The 23,037-nt window shown below is 36.3% G+C and overlaps 1 protein-coding gene across 9 annotated transcripts in view; it reads left to right on the top strand.

Moving 5' to 3' along the window:
- TMCC1 (transmembrane and coiled-coil domain family 1) overlaps positions 1 to 23,037 on the top strand; it is a 202,611-nt gene that overhangs the window by 71,420 nt on the left and 108,154 nt on the right. Inside the window, exon 1 of one of the 9 annotated variants that reach the window (XM_023741415.1) lies at positions 7,109 to 7,294. The exons of the other annotated variants lie outside the window; for them this stretch is intronic. Within the exon in view, the coding sequence (XP_023597183.1) occupies positions 7,247 to 7,294 (48 nt within the window). The 5' untranslated portion in view covers positions 7,109 to 7,246. Of the gene's footprint in view, positions 1 to 7,108; positions 7,295 to 23,037 lie in introns of those variants that run through there. 9 annotated transcript variants of the gene reach the window in all.

The following is a 23,037-nucleotide window of genomic DNA, read 5'->3' as shown; positions in this document are numbered from 1 at the left end:
AGAAAAGAAAATCTTTCAAAAGGCACCTCATGTTCAGTGTAGAAAATACTAAAAGCCATCCTTTTTTTTTTTGTAATATTTGAATGTTTTAAGTATATATTTTTCTATAGATGCTGTCTTTCTCTCTCTTTAAAGATTTGTACCCTTGTGATTTTTTTCTTTCCTCCTTTCCTCCCTCCTTCCTTTTCTTACTGTTTCTTCCTTCAATCCTTCCTCCCTCCCTTTCTTCTTCCCTCCCTCCCTTCTTTCTGACTAAAGAAGAGGATTGAGTTGTGACCTTAGACCAGGAATAAACTCCAGGAACAAACGAAGTTAAGAGATTATATTTTAGACATGTGTCCATGTCATTAAAGAATTGTTGAAACCAAAGGTTTAAAAGTTATCTCCTTACTTTCCTGTATAGTTAGCAACATAAAACATCCTAAATGCATGTGAATTTACTGTTTTGAATGTTATTTTTTGTGAAGATGTTTCCATAGGCTCATTTAATACCATCTTCCAAGTTCTCAAAGTTGTCACAAACAAGTATTTCCTCTAATTTGAGAAAAATTTACAATACAGTATAAAACATTAAAAAAAAAAAAAGAAAGCCACTATAGGGCTCTAATAATTGGAATTCTCCATCTCATTTCCCACTTTCCTAGGCAACAACATTTTGTTTTGTTTTTAAATTATTGTGGTAAAAATATTTATAACAAAACATTTGCCATGTCAACATTTTTTTACACATACAGGTCAGTGACATTAATCGCACAACATGATGGCTCCCAAAAATGTTCTCCTAATCTGTTGGTTATCTCCTCATTTTGTTGGTGAAGTCCTTTGATATACAAAGTTATTTAATTTTGATGAAATCCAGTTTATTTTGCCTTTTATTGCTTGTACTTTTAATGTCATATCTAAGAATCCATTGTCAAAACTAGATCCTGAAGCATTGCCCCTGTGTTTTCTACTAAGAGTTTTATACTTTTTTAGTTCTTACATTTAGGTTCTTGCCCCATTTTGAGTTAATTTTCATATACGGTGTGAGGTATGGGTCCAGCTTCATTCTTTTGCAGGTGGAAATTCAGTTGTCCCTACACCGTGTATTAAAGAGACTTTCTCCCACTGAATGGACTTGGCACTCTTGTTGAAAATCAGTTGCACATAGGTATATGGATTTATTTCTGGACTCTCAGTTCTACTTCATGGATGTATATGTCTATCATATACCAGTACCAGACAGTTTTGATTATTTTAGCTTTATGGAACGTTTTGAAATCAGGAATTGTAAGTCCTCCTGCATTGTGTTTCTTTTTTTTTCAAAATTGCTTTGCCTATTTGGAGTCTGTCTTAGTTACCTAGTGCTGCTGTAACAGGAATATCACAAGTGGATGGCTGTCAACAAACAGAACTTTACTCTCCCATAGTTCAGGAGGCTAGAAGTCTAAATTGAGAGTGCAAGTTGAGGTCCTGTTTTCTTGTGGTCATCTTTTGTCCAGCCACCAAAGGAAGGCTTCAAACTTGTGCCTTTAGTGGATTGGTGGATGATAGTGGTGGTAGCCCAGCTGCCTGTGTTCTGAAAGACTAGAGGGAAGAGGGCAGAAATTCTATTCTATCAGTGTTGTCAAAATAGTACCTCACCCCATCTCCCAACTGTGTCTAGATAGAGTCTCTCAGTCTAGAGCCCATCTGGTCCCTTATTTCAATCTCAACAGAAAGTCAACCTCTGGACTGATCACCTTAGTGTGTGTTAGGAGAATGACCTGCGGGTCTAACTGCTCATTATAAATACTTAGACAATACATTACAAATACCAGTCCTCCTCTTTTCAGGCCCATCCTTGCTTTTAGAGTAGCCCCTGATATCTTGTAAATCCTGTCCTTTCTGCGGTTTGGGCAAAACTTGGCTTGTTTCTTATTTTCCCACACCACTCTCTATCCTGCCAGGATACTTCTCTGACTGGGAGAAATTTGAAAGCTAAGTCATTTGTTACTGGACCATTCATTTTTCACCTTCCAAAGTTTTATTGACATCTGTTAACTAATGTCTTCTCTCCAGTTCTCTTTTCCTTTGTGAGTTTATGCCTTTTTAATTCAGTTTTAGTAGAGAGCCAAGATAAATGTTTGTGTTTAATCCTTTATGTTTAATCCATCAAATTTCTCTCTAAGGATGCTTTTATTTTGACTAGAACTTTGAGAGGCCTTTGATATAGGCTTACCCTCCAAAGTCATCTTTGTCCCAAAAGTAAAAAAAGAAAAACAGAAAATTTCATTTCTACTGCTTATAACCCAGGTTAGTCTTTTTTTTCAGCACATACAGAATCTTCTGAAATGTAGGGAGCCACTAATGTAAGGTAGAGTCCCTGGGTGGTGCAAACAGTTAAGTGCTCAGCAGTTAACTGAAAAGTTGATGATTTGAATCCACCCAGAGGCTCCATGGAAAAAAGGCCTGGCAATCTACTTCTGAAAGGTCAAAGCCATTGAAACCCTATGGAGCACAGTTCTGCCCTGACACACATGGGGTTGCCATGAGTCAGAATCAACTTGATGGCAACTGGGTTTTTTTTTATGTGAAATAGGACAGACAGAGACTCGAATCAATTTATTTCTTCTTGTAAACACTGAAAGAATAGCGTTTGTATAGCAAAATCACTTTTGTAAGTCATCTGTTTCAGAGTCTATTTACTGAATAGCTAATCAACTTCAGTATCTTTTCATTGGCCCAGAGTGTTGTAGACAGAATAATCTTTTTAAAATTTGTTTATAGATGTTAAGGCGTAGAGCAGTTTATGTGAAAATTATTTCTTTTATCTATGGGAAACCTTTGAATAATTCAGAATATTTTGTTTTTGTGAACAAGCAAGCCTAGTTACTATCTTGTTATCTAATAACATAAACATTAGAAATAGTTTAAATTTATTATTATTTTTGAATGGATTGGGGGAATGGAAGGAGTTGTAGAATAGCAAGCACTTTGCTGCTCCTACTTTAAAAATTTCTTTGTTTTCCTATTTTAATGTTTTTATTTATGCTTATATTTTAATATGTAAAGTTATTACACTTGCATGTTTCAAATTACTTATTTTCAGAAACTAAGGGGTGGGTCATTACTATGTATAAAAAATTACCAATTATAATTATGTATTTGCTAAGTGTTTTATTAACTAATTTAATACCTCTAGGAGTTGGGTTAATTGTGCTTGCTGTGTTCATTTTGTAAGCATTCAAAAAAGTAGATTTTTTCAGCCTTCCCTAAAATAGTAGAGTTGCAAATAGCATTCATAGTCTCTGAGTTTGTTCTTGACTTCTTAGACCACTGAAGCTATGTTATATGTTAGTATTACTCTTGGTGTTGGTCAGTGATACATATTGACAGCCTGCTCTGAACCATTTGTGACTGCCAATATTTAAGCAGTTTTGGCCTACAAAAATAGTAATTTTTTTTAATGCTTCCACATAATGGAGTCAAGGGACCTTAACAGCTTAGTTAATAGACCCTTCTGTCCAATGTAGGAATTCTTTCTTTCTATAGCATACTTGGAAACATTCCAGTAGGAGGAAAGAATGAGAGAGAGTGAGGATTCTCATGCTAAGTAAGGGAGAGAATTGAGGTCCCCATAGAATAGAACTACTAGCTTCTAGAACTACAACAGGGTTCCCGTGGTGCTCTAGAAGCTCTGTACACCAAGGCTGGAGATGATAAATTCCTTGGAGTGCCAGTTAAGTACACAGTGCCTTGTGAATTTGGATTTTAGCACACATTCCCTGAGCACCTGGCTGCCAAGCTACTGAACTGAAGACGATTTCAGCAAATACCAATTTAGCTGAAATAGTATTGCTTTATTTTGTTTACTCTGTATAAAATTTCCACAGTGTATATCCTTAGGTTAGTTAATAGTTGAGCTTTAAAATGATAATATGACTGTTGTGGAGCTTAAAATATTGTAGCAATAAAATATACCAACAACAGTAGCAAAAAGGGTGAGGGGATGTGCTAATAGAATTATATTACTGTAAATATTGCATTGTTTGTGTGATTTGGTAAAGGTATTAATTTAAGGTAGAGTGTAATAAGCTAAGAATGTATATTGCAATTTGCAGGGTAACCACTGAAAGAATAACACAAAAATGTATAACAGTAGAGGAGTTAAAATGGAATAATGTTAATAATAATAATATTAAAAGAAATTAATTTGTAAAGCACTTAGCAAACATAATAATAAATTGATAACTTTTTATACATGGTAATGACTCACCCACTAGTTTCTAAAAATAAATAATTTGAAACATGAAAATGTAATAACTTTATAATATTAAAATGCAAGCATAAATAAAAATATTAAAATAGGAAAATAAAGAGAATTTTTTTAAGTAGGAGCAGCAAAGTGCTTGCTGCTCTACAACTCCTTCCAATTCATCAAGTATAAAAAATACTTGATTAATAGAAAAGAAGTAAAAAAATAAAAGTTAAGGAATAGAGAACAGATGGGGCACATAAAAAGCATATAGCAAGATGGCAGTAAAGAGATGGGAAAAGATAACCCATTGCAGTCGAGTCAATTCTGATTCATAGTGATCCTATGTAGAACTGCCCCATATGGTTTCCAAGGCTGTAATCTTTACAGGAGCATACTGCCACATCTTTCTCCGATGGAGTGGCTGGTGAGTTCAAACCTCCAAACTTCCGGTTAGCAGCCAAGTGCTTAACCACTGCTCCATGAGGGTTCCTTGGGAAAAGATAATATATAAATACTACCAAAAGAAGGATGTTATAGCTCTGTTATTATCAGGTAAGGTACATAGTAAAGGAAGGACAAACTGATAACAGTGATTACAACAGTAAAGTATTGTTATAACAATAAAGCAATAAAGTTATATAAATTACTTATAACTAAAAGAAGAAATCAGTTTGAAATTTATCAAAACAGTAGTGGTTATTTCTGCCTGATGATATTATGAATAAAGTTTATCTTATTCTTTATATTTTATTGTAATTTCTAAAATTTCACTGGGAATGTATTTTATCAGAAAATGTTTAGAGTCATTCGTAAATGGGAGATAAATGATTGACAAATAGCTATAAAATTAATTCTTAAAAGTAGAAAAAAGAAATAGAATTTAGTGGGAAAGAAAAGGGAGTTTGTGGGTATGGGAGATAGATGAGAGAAAGAGAAAGAAATCCAGAGTGTCCTGGAAATTTTTAAAGTCTTATAGAGCCATCAGGCACTGGCCTAATGGGTGCCAGAATGCCACTGCGAGCATGACACATTACTGCTCCTAAAGAGCTTATGTTCTGATGAGGGGAATGCAGACAAGCAAATTTCCATAAGGTGTAGTAAGGAAAAATCAGCTGGTGAGGTGGGGAAAGCGGGTGGTGAGGGTTGATAGAGAAGGCTTTCCTCAAGAGAAAGAAGTTTAAGTTGAGATTTGGAGTTAAGTTGGAGGAGAAAGTAGTGTTGAGCTGTATGGAGAAGGAAAGCAGGGACCAACACATGAAACAACCGTGTAAACTATTTTAGGGATTTTATAGTGTTTAAATATTTCACGTATATAATCTTGCTGGATGTTCTTTGCAGCATAGTAAATAATAATCGTGTTAGTTGTCTCACACTTAGTAAGCATATAATAAACACTAATGGAATAAATAGTTGCATAATTAGACTCATACTGAAAGGTTACATAGCAATGTAACAAGTTTAACTGGAGAACAGTATTAGTAGTCAAGGAGACCAATATTACATAAATACTCACATGGAAGGATATAGAAAAAACAAAAGAGCAACGAAAGTGACTTAAAGAAAATTAAATAATGGGTCTGTCTGAAGGTGAAAAATTAAAGTTCTAAGTAGCTTCTTAAAAACATTTACACGACTACAATGAGGTGCCCTGACACACCCTCCAGAATGGCTAAATTAAAAAAAACTGACAATATTAAGTGTTGACAAGGGATGTGTAGAGCAACTAGAATTTCCATATATTACCAGTAAGAGTGTAAATTGGTACAACCGCAGTGGAAAACTGTTTAATGCTATCTACTAAAGCTGAATGATGCCTACCCTGTGTTTCAGGGATTTCATTTCTAAGTATATATTCAAGAGAATACACATGCATGAACTCCAAAACAATGTACGAGAATTTTATAGCAGATCTGCTGTAGGTCAAAACCAGATATAGCCTAAGTCCAAAAGTAGAATGAATAAAGTGCAATCTTTCGCACCTTCGCTCCTCGGGTTTGAACTGTGGTTTAAAGGTGGACGGTGAGTCAAAGCCCGACTTCATTGCATCACTACCCCCCCTTCCCCGCCAAACAATAATCAGTGATGACCTGGACGTTGTGGCAGAGGAAGCAGGCCACTTAGAGGGCTGGGAAATCTTGGCTTGGTACTCACTGGCTGCCATCCCAGGTCATCGGCAAACGGGGTGCCACTGCCTGGCTGTGAAGATAATAACGGTAGTAGCAAATACTCGATAAGCGCTTACTGTGTGCCCAACACAGGCTGAACTCTACCCAGTGCTCTGATTTAATCCTGACCACAACAGTATAAAGTAAGTATCACCCGCAGTGTTTACAAGTGCCAAAACGAAGGGGTAGAAAAGTTAGGAAATTTGCCCGAGTTTATGGTGTTCACAAAGCTACGGCCAGGATATTAATCAAGGCATGTTAAGAACCTAACACTGTGCCTGGCATGTAAGGAACATTCAGTAAATGTTAACTTCTGTTTTTGGTGAAGGGGATTACTATTGTTAAACCAATAGTTTATGGTAATGTTGCTCGATACTTTGCAAAGAAAAGAGCGGAAGATGGACACACCCATCAGTGGACAGTATATGTAAAACTGTATAGAAATGAGGATATGTCAGCACATGTGAAGAAAATCCAGTTTAAATTACATGAAAGCTATGGCAATCCTTTAAGAGGTAACCCTGTATCATTTATTAAAGCTGTTTCAATCAGACACCAATGCAATGCTGGGAAAAAAGACAGTGGTTTCAGAGTTTTATGATGAAATGATATTTCAAGACCCAACAGCAATGATGCAACAATTATCGACAACATCTCGTCACCTTACGTTAGGTGCCTGTAAGCATGAAACAGAATTTGCAGAACTTGAAGTGAAAACCAGAGAAAAATTAGAAGCTGCCAAGAGAAAAACAAGCTTTGAAATTGCAGAGCTTAAAGAGAGATTAAAAGCAAGTCGTGAAACTATAAATTTTTTAAAAAATGAAATCAGGAAACTTGAAGAAGATGATGAGACAAAAGAGATATGAACAATTCTGAAGAGAACTTGGTAATAAGCTGGACTGAAAAAAAGGTGAGTATTAATGGTGAAATGGACTTAATGCAAATGCTATTATGTTTCTTAGAGAAATGTATATGTAGTTGTTGACCATGGATATCTCAGCAATGAATCAAGGTATTTGTCCTATTCAAGCAGTCTTTAATGTGAAACATATGTGTGTAATATGAATGGATGCTGTATAGGCATTTTACCAACCCATTTTAGGGTAATCCTATGATGTTAAGCACAATTTTGAAATTTTTTTTTATAGCATTGTCTTTGTAGCTTATCCTTTTGACGGACATCAAAATTTTATTTAAAGTATAACTTGTACAACTTTTGTACTTCTCCAGTAGTTAAAGTTAGTGCTAAAATTGATGTTTATATTTCTTGAAGTTCTTACTTGGCCCCTTCCTGCTTGTTTTGCATATGATGTGCCCAGTAAGCGCTCAATAAATGTAGTTTATAGAGCCTGAAAATAAGTAAATAAAGTGGGACATAGTCATACAATGGAATACAATACAGCAATAACAAAACTATTACATGCAACTACATGGATGAACTGTACAGACATGATGATGGGCAAAAGAAGGCAGATACAAAAAATTCTTTTATATGATATTCAAGAACAGGGAAAACTTAATTTATAATAATAGAAGTTAGAGTTGTGGTTACCTCTGGGTAAAGGGAAGGTGGTGAAGAGATTGGGAGCCTTCTCGAGTTGGGAATATGCTATATCTTAATATAAATATACATGTTCTGTATCGTGATATGTTTATGTATATGGCTGTGTATGTGTGTGTGTATATATATAAGTATATATATATCTATAGTTACAGGTATACAAAAAAACAAACCTGTTACTGCCGAGCCAATTCTGACTCATAGCAATCCTACAGGACAGAGTAGAACTGACCCATAGGGTTTTCAAGGAGCAGCTGGTGGATTTGAACTGCTCACCTTTTGGTTAGCTGCCGTAGCTCTTAACCACTGCACCACCAGGGCTCCAGTCAGACACACACACACGCAGATTCATCGCTGTACACTTAAGATTTGTGCTTAAGTAATCTCAAGGAGCCATCTTCACAGAGAATCCAATAGAAAATGAGTTTAAATTAAAATAAGGACATATTTAGAGAAACCAGCATCTTGAGCATAACCTCCATAAGCGATGAGAGAGGAGGATGTGGAAATGCCATTTCTGAAAAATATCCAGTATAGAATAGGCAGTGAACTTGTTCTATGGGTTAGTTGCCTGTATACAAGGGAACTGTACCAAATAGCCTCTTGAAAGTGTACTTTCTACCTTTTTTCGGTTCAGTATGTATTTATTGCACATGATGCATGGCATTAGTTTTTTGGAGAAAAGAAATTCAAAACAGAAAACATTGCTGATATAAAAGGAGGCTGACTTAGTTTAGCATACTTGAAAGAGCCACGTCTAGTTCACCAAGATAAAATGTTATTTGACAAGATTGGCTGCTCTTTAAACCAACAATCAAAATTAGTTATGCAATCGAATACAGTTAGGTACTCAACTTTTTTGATCGTCAACATTTTTTAACTTCGTGCTGCGTAACAAATTGTACTGTTTTGGGGGTTATGTTGGCAGTGGCTTGGGCTTTTAATCTTGCTAGAAATTTAAAAAAGAGAATTCTAAACAGCTGGGTAGGGTTGTAAATAATTGCACAAGTTATTTAACCTGCTCTTCAGGTAGATAAATGTAGTGTCTGCATTGTTATCTATGGTGTAGTTGCCAAAAGAAATTAGTTTTTGTAAAACAGAAATCTCCTCTCAGTTAAGGGGCCTGAACTGCCATGGGGAGTCCTAAAATTGGCAGCATTATTAATTAAATTTGTTGAAAATAGATTTTTTTCCCTCCTTGCTTTAAAGGCAGACAATTGCTGTGAGAATCATAACTTCTGTAAGGAGAGAATCTACCACGTTATTATTTGTTAATGACAATGGGCTATTCTCATTTGGGCAGTTTGCAAATATGTGCAATTTAGAAAGGAGAAATAACTGAATTTTGTTACTATTTACATTTCCATTCCAGAAACAAACAAACAAAAGAAACCCTGAACACTCAGGCTTATAATGCTGCCTTGTTCGCCTGAAAGAACTAAGTTTCACTTAACACTTGTTTTATACCTGTGTGATGGTTCTTTCTGCTGCATGGAATGCCCTTCCCCCTTTTTGTCCCCTTGCATAATGTCCTACCCAACCTTAAAGACTCCAACTTTAAGACCTTCCCCGACCCACACAAAGTTTATCACTCCCTCCTTTGTGCCACCACTACTCCTACTAATTATTGCTGCTATTATAGCACTCTGTATTGTCTGACAATTGTTTAACTTTCCTATTTCTTTACTAGATTGTGACCTCTTTAACTAAAACGTTTCATTCCATACTTAGCATAGTATCTGGTGTTGTAAATGCCTGTTGAATGCATAAGTGGAAGGAAGCTCTCTGAAATGACGTGGTGTTGCATAATGAAAACCTATCAAAGGCTTATTGTTTTACTGATTGAGTGGTACCTGGCACAGTTACTTCTGAGTTATCAGAGGAAGCTAGTTAAAATCCACAGTGATGTTTGAGCAATAAGATTTATTTAATATAACTCTGTTAAGAAGCCTTGGTGAACACTAAAGAGATAAGTGAAGGAGCTATAACCATATACTTCTGGTGTAACAGGCTATAAGAAAACTCACCCATAACTTAAAGTGTAAAAGTTCAGGTTTTTAAAATGGAATAATTATTCAGTTTACAAATAATGTACTACAGGTGTGTCTTAAATAGTGTTCTTTCCTAGTGCATTTTAAATTATTATAATAGAAGGAAGTATGATGTAATGGAGAAAGCATTGTAGGAAAAATTGGGCATTTTGGATTCTAGTCCCAAATCTGATGTCAACTCTGATTTGGGGCACATTAGAAAACCTCTTTGAGCTTTAGTTTCCTTCTCTGTAAAAGTCTAGTTTGGATTATATGATATTCTATAGTACAAAATTTTAAGATAAATTCATTTTAAAGATGTCTTTATGCAGAATTTTAAGAATGGAGCTGTTGAAAAGGGTTTTGAATATGGAAATCAGCTGAATTGGGATGATTAATTGAAATTATTAAGTATTAATCCAAGATAATTATGATATATATGTGTGTATGTGTGTATAGTGAAAAAGCAGATAGAAAACAATGTAGTCTTAGTTTTTGTAAAAATAAAAATACACATTTATACACACATAGAAGAGCATCCAGGAAGATATATATTAATATTATCTTTTGTGTGGGTTTATATATGATAGTTAAATCAAGGAGAATAAAATATTTTTCCCCCCACAATGATGATGAAGAAAAATCTAAAAGGTTTTAAAAACAAACTCAGCATTTACATAAAACCCATTTGCAGCTTTGGAAGTACATTACTACTTGACAGACATGTAAGGAAAAAGTGTTGGGAGCTGGGGTCAACAGTGGAAAAGATGAGCTATTTTCTGTTTCCCACTGTTACTAAGAACTACAGTACGATTGTGGAAAGAGGAAGACAAGACTTAGTGATTGATGTTCAGCTCTTCTTTAGTGGTGACTGAAACGAGTTCTTAATATGGGATGCGTGGATGAGCTTTAGGGGATTGATGAACCATTATGAATTTATCCAAAATACCGTGTGTGTCTATTCATGTGTTTTTCCAGGGACTGAGTCCTTAGCTTTTAAGAGATTCACAAAATGGTGCATCATCCAAAAAGGATTAAGAACCCCATGAACCAGAACATTTAATAGGGTCATGTTGGATAGTGCCTCTTTCATAGTAGATAATAAATAAATGCTAAGTAAATTAATACCTGTTGCCGTCAAGTCGATTGTGACTCATGGCGACCCTATAGGACAGAGTAGAACTTCCCCATAGGGTTTCCAGGAGCAGCTTGTGGATTCGAACTGCTGACCCGCACCACCAGGGCTCCAGTGAATTTGTAAATTATAAAAAATAAAAGTAGCGCTTAGTAAATGATCTAAAAGGAAATATATTTGTCTCTCTGAATCGTAAAGGAAGGCAAGCCAAATTTTACTCAGCACTTTCCGTGTGCCAGGCACTTATAGGGATACTTGCAGAAGCAATTCAGTTAGTGATATTTCTATTTGTCAGCTCAGAAAACTAGCTCAGAGTTGTTAAATAGCTTGCACAAAGACACTCAGTTTCATGTGTATTTCCACAGTTACAAGTTGAATGATTCATGTTACACAAGGAAAAGTAGCTAAATCCTCAAATATTAGTTCACTGAGTGCAGTATATACAGTTTGGCCAGTAAATGTGACAACTAATAAAAGCAGAATTAGTGAGAAACTACCATTAAATCTCTCTAGTGACTTAGACAAAAAAAAACTGACTTGACCTCAAGTTATGTTTGAATTGGACTTCTTTTAATCCTAGGAAATAATCATGAGACAAAGAAATAAGAGGTTAAATGAGGTATATATTCTTTTTTCTTACTCTCTCTATTCATTCTATTTAATTGAAACACAAATGTAAAATACTGTGTCTTTTAAAAAATAATTTTTCGAAAGTACCAACCACATGGAGGAAAGTTAAAGTTCCTGATAATTTAAAAAGGAAGGCATTTCTTAATCAGGTAATGTTGAAAATATTTTAGATGTGTAGCTAAAGTGTATGATATACAATTATACAGTTGTAACTTAGTGTATAGATAAATAAAGTCCTATTTTTATTCATTTTGTCTTTCTTTATGCTGACCAATATAGTAGCCAATAGCCACAGGAAGCTATTTAAATTTAATTGAAATTAAATATAAAATTCCATTCCTCAGTCACACTAGCTACGCTTCCAATGCTCAGTAGCCACATGTTGCTAGTGGCTCCCATATTGGACAGCACAGATACAGAACATTTGTATCATCACAGAAAGTTCTGTTGGACAGCACTAACTTCTTAGAAAGTACTGATAAATATGTGTGATCTAGAGAAAGTACTGATAAATATGTGTGATCTAGAAAGTGTTTTATTCTACCTACAGGGTTGGTTAGATGTACTCTGTTAAAACACTTCTTTGGTAGGTCAGTTGCATGTACTTGGCTTTGTTTTATAGTTTCTTAGAACTCCTTCGGAATCTGAAAATGGATTGCTAACCTTTCAAATCTCAGTCCAAAATTATTGTTTCTAGAACACCGCTTCCAAAATTTTAATGTGCATAAGAATCATGTAGGGATGTTGCAGATTCTCATTTAGTAGGTCTGGCATGGAGCCTGAGACTCTCTTTTTCTACCATTCTGTCAGATGATACACCCATGCTGCTGGTCTGTGGTCTGCATTTGAGTAGCAAGGATTTAGAAACAGTTTCTCTCAGATGATTGTCTTCATTGCAGAAATGTACTTCATAGAAAAATTAAAGCCTGTACTGAATTCTAAGTAACAGTTATCGTATTTCACAATCTCATTCCAGTTGCCGTCCAGTCAGTTCCGACTCATGACGACCCCATGTATTTCAGAGTAGAACAGTGTTCCGTAAGGTTTTCCATGGCTGGTTTTTCAGAAGTGCTTTTCTTTTCTTCCATGTGCCTCTGGGTGTACTTGAACCTCCAACCATTTGGTTAGCATCTGAACACGTTAACTGTTTTCATCACCCAGGGACTCCTTCAGAATCTCATAGTTTCCCTAAATTTACTTGCTGGAATTTGTCATTTGGGATTTGTTAGTTGTTTAACAGTGTAGGATTCAGAGATGAGTAGATAGTATACACATGGTCACATGAGCGTCAAAAAGAATAGGGTTGCCATCTGTTTCACTTTCTTTCCTTTGTATCCAAGTACAAAAGAAAATAATGTCACGGGCTTCAGTTTGGGAATGTGTTTGGGGAGAATACCACTCTTTCTCTGAGTCAAATGAATTATTTTCAAGAAACAGTAATGTTTGACTGATAAGAATGAGATATATTGATTTTTTTAAGTTTCTTATGCCCTTGGTCCTTTACCCAAGAGCACTCAATACTAAAAATGTTTTTGCATTTAAATTTCTCTTAAAATGAAAATTCCAGTAGCAATAAAACTTGTTTCACAGTATCCTGAAGTTTAACAAACTAGGGTTTTAGGTCAACCCTAAGAAGGGAATTTCCAGAAACATACTCTTAAACATAAAAAACGGTGCCACTAATTGTCTTTAGGAGCAATTTGGGAAACCATGGAATGGCAGAACAAACATGAAATGTGTTCTGCTTGACTTCTGTTGCTAATAAACTTAATGAAGTCCAGTTTTTAAAGATGTATCATGAATGAAAGTAGTTGTTTAGACCTGACTTAAAGTATGTTTCTTTCTTCAGCATAATCCATGTCTCATTAAGCAATACTTCAAAGAGAATTAGAGTGATCGTGTATATTGCATATTTCTGTGGGGTTTCTGTGAGTCGGAATCAACTCGACAGCAACTGGTCTAAATAGTGGAATAAGCATACTGAACTTTATTTATTTATTGGTTAAAGGTAAGGATTTCTTTTCTGTGATAGTCTAGAATATAAATGAAATACAGATTAATATTTTGGGGATGACTATCTTTTTTTCTGGTAGCCTAAAAATGTATTATGAAATATTTCAAACTTTATCAAAAGATAAAGAATAATAAAACAAATACCCACCTTAAGAAGTAAAACACTACAAATATAAATGAAGCCCCTATGTACCCCTCCCTGGTTGTGTTCTTCTTTACCCCACAAATTCTTTTTACTCTTTACATTAACTACATATGTATATATCTAGGAACCTTTTATATAAATGCAACTTGCTTCTTCCCACTGAGCATCTCTGTAAGATTCATCCATTTGCATTGACACATAATATTGCATTGTTCAGATATAACAATTTATTTGCCTGTCAGTGAACATTTAGTTTGCTTTCGGGGTTGTTATTTTTTGTTTGTTTTGCTACAGTAGTGCTGCTGAGTTCTGGTACACATCTCCAGATGCTCATGGGCTAGTTTCTCTTAGGTATTCTTAGTTGTACAACAGTATCTTCAGCTTGAGTAAGTCCTGCCAAGTTGCTCTCCAAAGTGGTTAGTCAATTTACACTCCTACCAGTAGTGTACAGAGTTCTCACTGTTCTGCATCTTTGCCAGATACCAGATGTAATATTTTTTGTCAACCTCATGGGTGGGAATATCACCTTGTTTTAATTTGCATTTCCTTGATTGATAGTATCTTTTAGGATGACCGTTTGGGTTTCCCCTTCCATAAAATTTGAAATGTGCCAGCTTTTTTTGAGGGTGGTTTTTCTTTTTCTTATTAATTTGTGGGTGTTCTCATATTTTAGATTAAAATTACTGGATATATGCATTGTGGAGAGATTTGCATTAGTATTTAGAGTGCATTGTAATTCAAGGGCCTGAATTTAGTTATTCTAGAGGACGTTTTTAGATCTGTTTTAGAATCCAGTAACTAAAATTATGCTTTGCTTATTTATTCAAACTGAAAACCTAAATAAAGTATTTGTATTTAAGCAGCTGTTTAAGGAAGTTTGCTTTTAACTGAAAAATCATTTTTGATTTTCAATCGGAATAGATTGCTTATTTATAATTTGTTGTGGTCCCCCAAAGGTGTCCATGTCCTAAACCCTAGAACGTGTGAATGTTACCTTGTATGGCAAAAAGGACTTTGCAGATGTGATTAAGGATTTTGAAATGGGGAGATTATCCTGGATTTTCTGGGTGGGCCCTATGTAATGACAAGGGTCCTTAGGAGAGTGAGGCAGGAGACCAGAAGTGGGTAGTAGGTGATGTGATGATGAAGCAAGAGGTCATTGTCACAGGAAGGGGCCATGAACCAAGGAATGCAAGCAGCCTCTAGAAGCTGAAAAAGTCAAGAAAACTGATTCTCTTCTGAAGCATCCAGAGGGAATACAGCCCTGCCAACACTTAGATTTTAGACTTCTGACCTCCAGAACTGTAGGAGAGTAAATCTGTGTTGTTTTAAAGCACTGTTGTTGTGTGCCGTTGAGTGGATTCTGACTCTTAGCAACCCTATAGGACAGGGTAGAACTGCCTCATAGGGTTTCCTAGGCTATAATCTTTATAGGAGCAGATCACCAGGTCTTTTCTTCTGTGGAGTTGCTGGTAGGTTTGAACTGCTGACTTTTTAATTAGCAGCCAAGTGCTTAACCATTGTGCCACCAGGACTCCTCTTAAAGCACTAAGTTGTGGTAATTTGTTACAGCTGCAGTAGGAAACTAATACATTCCTACTTGTCAAGAAAAGAATAGATGATTGGGGATATATGTGAATGAATGAATGAAAAAATTAGGTGAATATGGGAGACAAAGAGACAGAGACACACCTGTCTTTAGGGACTTAGTTGGAATATAGTTTAGTTGAACAGTCAGTTGTTGTTGTTGTTGTTAGCTGCCGTCGAGTCGGCTCATGACTCCTGGCCACCTTCATGTGTTACAGAGTAGAACTGCTCCATAGGGATTTCTTGGCTATATAGTCTTTGAGGAGGCAGATTTCTAGGACTTTCTTCCACGGAGCCACTGGGTGGATTCGAACCATCAAACTTTCAGTTAGAAGCGAAACGCAAACCACTTGCGCCACCAGGATCCTTTGAACAGTCAGTAGAGGGCCTTTTTCTGAAGCTTCATTTCAACAAGCTTTTTACTCATGGAGATGTCCCACCCGTGAAGACAGTATTTTTTTCTGCTAAGGTTTCATGCCTCATAGCCTTGCAATTTGCCACTCATGTTAACAGTGCTAATTTTTGTTTGCTTCCACACAAAGTACAAACTGTGGATTGTTAGTCCCCAACTAATAAAAATGACCTTGTTTATTTGGGTCCTGGGATATTAAGAGAATGATTGCAGAGCAGTTGACTTTTCTCTAGGTTACACATTTCTATCTTTTCTGTGATTATTTTGTAACCTTTGATCTTGGTCTACCATTTTCATCCAAAAAGATGCCAGACTCCTCAAATAGACCAAATTTGGAGATTCTAACCTTTTCCCTAACAGCTTAATTTATTGAGGATCCTCTCTGTTTTCTATTTTTCATCCTTTTGTTAAGGACAGGATTGCAGCCATGCACTCAAATGATTTTTACCAGGATTTGTTGCATCTAAACAATTGGAGTTTCATCTTTAATAGCCAAAAAATGACTAAGTTCTACTAGAATGATGATACCATCCATTTAATCCAGAAGTTCTTTCTGGGTATCTGGGACTTTTAGGATTTTTACACTGTTCAGTTCATGACTGACATTTGATGTATACCTGGGCTGTAGACTTTTGACATTTTTTTGGATCCCTTTTCTCTCAGATTTGTTTTAAGGTTATAAAGCCTTAAAACAATCATCTGGAGTTCTAGTTGCTTTGCTAATATCAGAAACACCTCATGTTTAAGACAGTGTCTTTCTGTAAGGAATTTCATTATTTCCACATCAGCACCTCATTAATTCTTCCTGCATTCCCAGGAGAAAGGTTTCAGAGTACTCTGTTTCATTCTTTATAGGAGAAAAATGGAGGCACTGGTACTGTTAACCATTTAGAAAACAAAAAACACACAGAACTCTACTTCTTCGTCAACCTACTTTTCACTTGGAATTCAATTTCAGTCAGTTAGCTTAACTGTTAGGTTACATTGCATACTCTGAACCTTAGATATGAAGAAGTCTTCACTTTCAGTCATAGTTGTTGATCTAAAAGTTTTTTAGCTTTGAAATTTCACAAAAAGTACAGTTAAATTTGTCTAACCCTTTTCTGTTCAAGGTTTTTAGAGTAAAAATTTTATATATAAGTTCTGGTTATAGGAATTTTTTGGAGCCTTGGCATCTTGTTGTTTGAATTTGGTACATCTTCTCAGCTCTTCCTAAGGTATTGTGAAATATGTGTGTGTCATATTTTAGATGAATTTTTTAAAATTGTGCATCATCTTTGGTGGTAATTAGAAAACGTTGGCATGTGATAATGCCCATAGCCGAGAATAACCACTGCACAGGCTCCTATCTTTTCTTTTCAGTCGGGTAGTTTATCCATTTTTCACTTTTCTCGCCTGAAGAAAAAAAAAATTAGTAACGCTATTTGGTTTCCTCATGATAATATTAAGGTTTTAGAAGAGGAGACTCCTGCTTGACTTATCTGAAAAGTGGGGATATTAATACTTATTCACAGGGTTATTTTAAGAAATTAATAGGGGTAATAGATGTGAAATGCCTAGCTCAGTGACTGCATATAGTAGGTTCATTCTAACAAAGGGTAAAAAAGGATGTAAGATCTAATTGAGCTCACAAGGAATCAAGAGGCACATTGGGGTCGCCTCAAGTTGGAATCGACTCATCAGCAACTGACAACAACAGTGAGGCAGGAAAAAGGTAATATATGCCAGCAAGTTCTGCCCTGGTCACTTATTATATTAAATTCATTCAAAAGTAATGAACAGTTCAGAGAGGAGCGTGTATAATGGAAAGTTTCATTTAAATGAAGCTTCATCTTTACAGTGGTTGTCAGGAAACAATCAAATGGACAGGAAGAGACTGACAAATGATGGTAAAATATCTCTTTATCTTTGGAACTGTCTTTATGATTGTCATTTTTCGTACGTCTTTACCTGCATTCATTCACTCTGTGCTATTCCAACTCCCCGGCAGTAGGTTTGGTTTGGTTTGGTTTGGTGTGTGAGTTTAAAAAAATTACATTGTTCCAGTAAGAGAGGGCAGTTACCTCAGGAGGCAGCTCTGATTTGTTTAACTTTGTAACGAAGTTGAAGTCACCATCGGAGTACGCCTCTCTGCACCTGACACTCATTCCTGAGGTGGGACCCCTCCCTGTGAATAAGAGAAAAAGCTCGGCCAATTGCGTTAGACAAAGCCTTACCAGTTGTTGAGGCCAGCTGGGAGGAGTTTCCTTCTCCGAGACCAGGGCTTGTGCAGTCGGGATCTTTCTTTTGTCACCTCCTTTTATTCACACCATTTCGCCCAGCAGATTACCTGCGGTGGAGGTGGAGAAGGGAGTGTTGTTTTTTTTGCAGCGACACCTCCACTGGGAGGGCTTTAGGCGAGGAGCTGGTGCAGTTGCCAGCGTTCCACTTGAGGCAGATGCGCTCTTAACCCCGGCACGCCACTCCTCCCCCACAGACCCGAACATCAGGTCCGTCCCCCTGGAGTCTCAGGTGGCACCGCGGCAGCAGCCTAGGCTCCTGATTTGGTGGAAGGGGAAGGGGTGGTCCTTCGGTCTGGACCCCTCACAGCTGACTCACAGGAAGTGCTAGAAGAGCTTGGCACTAGGCGAAGCCGCTCCAGGATTCTGCCCCTCCCTCCTCCTTCCCGCCCGCCCGATGTGGGCTTTGCAGTATCCATAGAACAATGAAGTGGTTCCAAGTTTGCTGCGACTCCCAGGGAAATTCGTTGGACTTCTGTGCCAGTCTTCAAAATGTTTTGCTACCAACTTTTCTAAGAAGCTGCTTTTAAAAAAAAACCTGTGCCTTCGTGGACTGCTTTGTCTGAAGATACTCAGGGTGACCATGGTTCAGCGCTTTAGCCTCAGGAGACAGCTATCCAAGGTGGGTAGTTCTGTGTGTTTATTTAGGGGAAACTGGCTAGCTTCGGCATGGCTTCCTTTTTCTCTTGAACTGTTTGTCAAGCCTGCCTTCTTCCAGTGCTGAGGAGTTGGGAGGGGGAAGCGCTGCCTTTTGTTCTTTCATCTGACAGACACAAAGGTTTAAGGCTGACTGCACTGGCAACCCCAGATTCTGTTCACTAAAAACTGGAGCTGTCATCTGTGAACTGGGGAGAAGTTGTAGTTTCTTCCTTAGATATAATTTCCAGAGGTGTGCATGTAAGAGAGGTAACAGTGGGTTGAAAGTGTGTATTTAATTAACATTTAATCTAGCAGCTTGTAGCCCAAGATGAGAAAGCCTTATTGATCTGTGGAATCAGTGCTTTAATATAAATTTTAGTCTTAAACTGGGAAAACTACCACAAAACAGTTCAATAAACAAGACCCACATGAAAACGCTAAAATGAGTGGTTAAGAAACCAGCCCATTTAATGAAGTGTGTGAGAAACAGTTAAAAGGAGTTTTTAGTTAAGTGTCGGTTTTTACAGAGTTCTGATTGAAAAGCGTGTTTCATGTGCACAATTTTTGGAGAAAGTTCTTTTAACTAAGAAAAGCTAACTTAAAAAAGGCAAAGCACCCTTTTAAGAGGGGATGCTGATTTTAGGAATCAGCTCTGGCAGTTGCCAGTCCCCTCTTAATCTAGTCATTGAGCTTTCTTTTTAGCTGGTGCAGAAACTAGTTTGGAAAGAGGTCTGGTGGAGTTGAGCTTTATTTCAAAAAATCATGGTATTCTTTTGAAGCTCTATTTAAAAAATGTAGCAGTTGGCAGCTAAATTGTGTCATAGTTCATTCCCTACGGAGAGAAGCTTAAACAAATAGTAAATCAGTAGGCATTCTCCACTTCTACCGTTGTTAGTCAGAATTGTTCAATCCTGAAATGTGTTATTATCTTAAGGGAAAACCATTAGTTCCTCACAGGTGACCCAAGTATAGATTGTGTGCACTCAAGCAAAACTGAGCCAAGCTCTTGCCTCCATGTCAAATGCCATGTCTTTTCCCCAATCTCCAAACCTGACAGGAACTTTTTAGGAGTATTGAAATGTATTTTTCCCCTACTCCAGGTATATGTGTGTGCCTGTCCAGGGGCAGAGGGTGGATAGGAGGTCCCCATAAAGATGTGTAGATTCTTAGCACAGTGACACTTCTATACAAGAATATGTGAAATAGTTGACAGCTGGGTGATAATTTTGGTATTTTGTTCTCTCCCAGTTATTTTTCAATACTTAACCACTTTTTACATTCACTATACTGTATGCATGACAATCATTTATAAAAAAGCTACTCTGTCCTACAGGGTTGCTTTGAGTTGGAATTGACTCAATGGCAATGAGTTTTTTTTTTCTTTTTTTTTGAAAATTAGGAGTACAGTCTGTCTATACTATGCAGAAACAAAAGGTGCATTATATAAAAACAGTCAAAGAGGGAAAACCTCGTTTTAGTTCCTTTCTCTAACATACTTTCATTTTAACATAGTTTCTGGGTCTTGTAATGTATGGACAGGACCAAATCCAAGGAAATTTGTTTTCTATCAAGTGTCCTTGACATAGTGTGTGTTCATTATGGATGAATTGAAAAAATAATTTTTTTAAGTGTGATTGTGCTTTAGGTGGAAGTTTACAGCACAAATTAGTTTCTCATTCAGAAATTTATGCACAGATTGTTTTGTGACATTGATTACAATCTCCGCAATGTGTCACCACTCTCCCGCTTTCCATCCTAGATTCCCCATGTCCATTCATCCAGTTTTCTTGTCCCTTTCTCCTTCTTGTCTTTACTTTTGGGCAGATGTTGTCCATTTGTTCTCCTATACTTATTAAACTAAGAAGCACGTTCCTCACATGTGTTGTTGTTTGTTTTATAGGCCTGTCTAATCTTTGGCTGAAAGGTGAACTTCAAGAGTGGCTTCGGTTCTGAGTTAGCGGGGTATCCAGGAGCCATAGTCTCAAGGGTTCCTCTAGTCTCTGTCAGACCAGTAAGTCTGGTCTTTTTTGTGTGTGAATTTGAATTTTGTTCTACATTTTTCTTCCACCCTGTCCGGGACCTTCTATCGTGATCCTTGTCAGAGCAGTTGTAATATTTTTAATTGTTTCAGTCTGTATGGCACTGAAATGCTAAGGAGAAACTGAATAGTTACATCAATGAGTTTTAAAAAAAAAAATTACAACAAATGCACTGTGCCTCTTTCTGTCTTTTCAGCTAGGTTCATACGTTACCTGAGACCTGTAGTACCCCAATGGATGGTATTTCTGGCATACATTGAATACTTAAAGTGAAATTGTTTGTTTTCAGGTCAAAAACAGTTGAATAGGGGGCAGTTTCATATAGTTCCAACTACAGTAACAAGTATTTTTGCTAATAAGAATCTTCTGCAGACAGAGTCGTCTTAAGATGATCTCATATCTACTTTAGATGCTTTTTTATCTTAAGTTTGGTAGCCTTATTTACTTAACACTGGATGTTTTCACTAGAATATTTAAATGATTGCTCTAGGCTAATGGATGTTCACCTCTGAACTAAGAAAAAAGGTGGAAGTAAATTAAGAAATAGGTAAATTAAAAATCTTCAGTTTTTAAGAGAGATGAACAGTTTTTCTTTGACTATATGCCAGTTACCTGGGTTCCAGAAAAGTTCTCTCTTTTCTCACCATTTTAGGTTATTCTCTTCTTTTATGGTTTTCTCATATGTGATTTCAAAAATATTCACTAAGAAAAGCTTGTTCTTCCCACCCTATGCCCCCTGCATGAGCCAGCCAAAATAGTCTATAACCTGCCTGGTTTTAAATAGAGAGTTTTGGAAGAGAGAAACGAATGATACTGAGTTCTCACTCAGTGCTTGGCAGTATAGTCATTTCATTTAATTCTTTCGATGATTGTTTGAGCTAGCATCAGGTTCATTTTATCCTTAAAGAAACTGAAGCTCAGAGAGATTAAGTCATTTGCCCAAGATCAATAGGAGGTAGAGCCAGGTTCAAACTTAAGTCTAACTACAAAATCCATTCTGTTTGCCCATACCAACTGTCTCCCTAAGTTTCTGGTGTATTAATCATTCTCACTATTATGGTCTCTCATGTTTCCCTACTTACAGAAGCTTGGGTAACTTCCTTACAGCATGGAGCTGAAATTAGTATCCTATAGGGTTTGAACTTACTAGTCAAACTTGATAAAATGTTTCCCATGATTAAAGTTGTTTTATTTGGCTGGAGAAACATTGATTTGAATAAGATAGTTGATTTAATAAAGCCATATTAAATGTAGTTGTAGGTTAACTGCATGAAGTTATGTGAAACTTTTAAAGAATTTCTGTTAAGGAGAGCAGTTTTCTCTTCAGTTTCTATAATAATGTTTTAAGGATGAAATACAATGGGTTAGACATTTAGAAACTCTATCTTAAATCACTCTGGTTTATCTCTGGTGAGAGGAAATTTCCTCCTAAATTTTTTAAAATGGGTAACAGAAAATCATTTTTTCCCTCCTTTTCCAGGGACAGTTTTTTAAGAAGACTGTTTGAAAATTGCTACTTTAGTAAAATGTTACATACTTTTTTATTTTACTTTATTTTTGAATAGGTAATTCATTTCTAAATGAAATGAAATGAATTTTATTTTGAATGAAATAAATTTTATTTTATTTGAAGTAAAAAATTGCGTAACTCTAAACTTCTGCTTCCAACCATGTCTTTTCACCTGGGTCACATTCCTGCTTGCCTCTCAAGGTAACCATTTTTAATTTCTTGTTTATCCATCCAGTGTTGGTTTATGCATATGTAAGCAAATGTGAACATATATTTTCTGACCTTTCTAACACAAAAAATAATGCTATAAAGTTTGCTCTAAAATAATAGCTTCAACTTTAATTTTCTAGCTATGGATCTGAATAGTGATCTCAGTTTGGGGTTCACATTTGTTTTCACATTTTCATGCGAGGCTTACTTTTCTTTAGGGCAGTTACAGCCACACGGAACCTACTTTCTGTATCAAAGATAATTAAAATAACAGCAAATCAATGATGACTTCAGTTTTTAAAAATTCATACCACATTTCTTTCCTACTTAGTTTGAGTGCTTTTCTTTTGCTATGTTTAAATTTTTTGTGTGGTGACAAAGGTAGGAAATAAAAATCATACCAATATATCCTGGGTTGGCCTGTGAAGAGTGTGATGGCTGAGAAGTGGGAGTTGCGTGAGCT

This window comes from Trichechus manatus, unplaced genomic scaffold (genome assembly GCF_000243295.1).
Source record: "Trichechus manatus latirostris isolate Lorelei unplaced genomic scaffold, TriManLat1.0 scaffold00001, whole genome shotgun sequence".
NCBI lineage: Eukaryota > Metazoa > Chordata > Mammalia > Sirenia > Trichechidae > Trichechus > Trichechus manatus.
Note: the sequence above shows the minus strand (reverse complement) of the source record. Positions and strands in the feature narration are given on the sequence as shown.